Source organism: Pyrgilauda ruficollis, unplaced genomic scaffold (genome assembly GCF_017590135.1).
Source record: "Pyrgilauda ruficollis isolate IOZ18807 unplaced genomic scaffold, ASM1759013v1 scaffold1261, whole genome shotgun sequence".
NCBI classification, from domain to species: Eukaryota; Metazoa; Chordata; class Aves; order Passeriformes; family Passeridae; genus Pyrgilauda; species Pyrgilauda ruficollis.
In genome coordinates, this window is record NW_024511000.1 from 3,543 (window position 1) to 5,461 (window position 1,919).

General features: G+C 69.7%; 1 protein-coding gene across 1 annotated transcript in view; it reads right to left on the bottom strand.

Annotated features, from left to right (window-relative positions):
• Window positions 1–164: 164 nt before the first annotated feature.
• Window positions 165–1,919, bottom strand: part of LOC121348549 (serine/threonine-protein kinase MARK2-like) — a gene marked incomplete at its 5' end in the record, with an annotated part of 6,288 nt that continues 4,533 nt past the window's right edge. The window contains 1 exon segment of the mRNA XM_041458216.1: window positions 165–1,786. Within this exon segment, the coding sequence (XP_041314150.1) occupies window positions 1,369–1,786 (418 nt within the window).

Below are 1,919 nucleotides of genomic sequence, written 5' to 3' on the forward strand. Positions count from 1 at the left end.
GGGGGCTAAGGGAGGAAAAAAAAGGGGGGGGGGGGAGGAGGGGACGCCCCACCCCCATCCCGGAGCCACCCCCGGCAGCAGCAGCGCCCCCGCCCCTCCCCCCCCCGGGGCCTTCCTGAGTGCGGGGGGAGGGGACAGCCCTGTCCCCAAGGGGGGAGGGGCAGGGGACAGCCCTGTCCCCAAGGGGGGAGGGGACACCGGCATTCCCCCGGGGGGAGGGGTCGCTCCCCACCCCCCCTAAGGCCACCCCCGGACTGTCCCCGTGTCCCCCCGTAAGGCTCAGGGACGCCCAGGATGTCCCCGGGTGACCCAGGACTGTCCCCACGTGGCCCTGGGCCACCCCCAGCCGTTCCTGAGCCCCCGAGGATGTCCCCGAGGGCCACCCGGGATGTCCCTGGGCCACCCACGGTGTCCCGATGTCCTCTCGAGGCCCAGGACTCCTCACAAGGGCCTTGGGCCACCACTCCTGTCCCCGCAGGTCCCTGTCCCCAGGTGAGCCTTGCTCCCCCCTCCCAGCAGATGCCCCCAGGTCCCTGGGCCACCGGGATGTCCCCAAAGGCCCACCCAGGCTGTCCCCACAAGGCCCCAGCTCCATCCAGGGGGTCCCCATGAGACCTGGACCCCGCTCAAGGTGCAGCCAGGTGACCCCGGCAGGTCCCAGGTCCAGCCACGAGTTCCCCCAGATCCATCCGGACATCCCAGCTCCATCCAGAACATTCCTGGACCCACAGAGGGTCCATCCACGGCTCCCAGGTCCATCCCAGGACATTCCAGATCCATCCAGGACATCCCAGGTCCATCCTGGCCACCCCAGGAGCTCCTGGGTCCATCCAGGACGTGCCCACCAAGGCCTGGAGTGCGCTCCAGGTCCCTCCAGGCGATGCCCAGATCCATCCAGGAGCCCCTGGGACACCCAAGGTCCGTCCTGGCGCTGCCGTGTCCCCCCGTGGGCGTCCCCAGCGTGTCCGTGGCTCAGAGCTGGAGCTCAGTGGTCACCTCAGAGCTGTCCTGGGTCACTGTCCCTGTCCCCAGAGCTTGGTGACCACCTCGGAGCCATCCTGGGATGCTGCATCCGTGTCCCCAAGAGCTGCAGCTCAGTGGTCACCTCAGAGCCACTGCTGGGTCACTGTCAATGTCCCCAGAGCTCGGTGGCCACCTCGGAGCCATCCTGGGTCACTGTCCCTGTCCCCAGAGCTCAGTGGTCACCTCTGAGGCCCTCCTGGGTCACTGTCAATGTCCCCAGAGCTCGGTGGCCACCTCGGAGCCACTCTGGGTCACCGTGTCCGTGTCCCCAGAGCCACCCTGGAGCTGTCCCCGGTGTCCCCTGCGGTCCGTGCCAGCCGGGAGCCGGGGGCGGGCGGCCGTGGCTCAGAGCTTGAGCTCGTTGGCCACCTTGGAGGCGATGTTCTTGAAGGCCATGGAGGTGCCGGCGATGCGCTTGAAGCGGACGCCGTTGAGCGAGAGCCGGGGCAGTTTGCACACCTCCATCTCCCACTGCACGAAGGAGTCGTGGCCGGGCGCGCCGTGGGCGCAGAGCAGCACGAAGCGCTCCTGGGGCTCGCAGCGGCAGCTGTTGGCGTCCAGCACCTTGCGGATCTCGCGCAGCATCTCCCCGGGCTCCAGCGAGCTCGTGGTCTTCATGCTCCACGTGAAGCGCAGCGAGCGCGGCTTGGCGTCGCGCCCGGCCTCGCGGGGGTCCTTCTCGGGGCCCACTGCCGGTCTGAGGGGGGAAACGGGGGGTTAGGGGGTGCAGCACCTTGCGGATCTCGCGCAGCATCTCCCCGGGCTCCAGCGAGCTCGTGGTCTTCATGCTCCACGTGAAGCGCAGCGAGCGCGGCTTGGCGTCGCGCCCGGCCTCGCGGGGGTCCTTCTCGGGGCCCACTGCCGGTCTGAGGGGGGAAACGGGGGGTTAGGGGGTG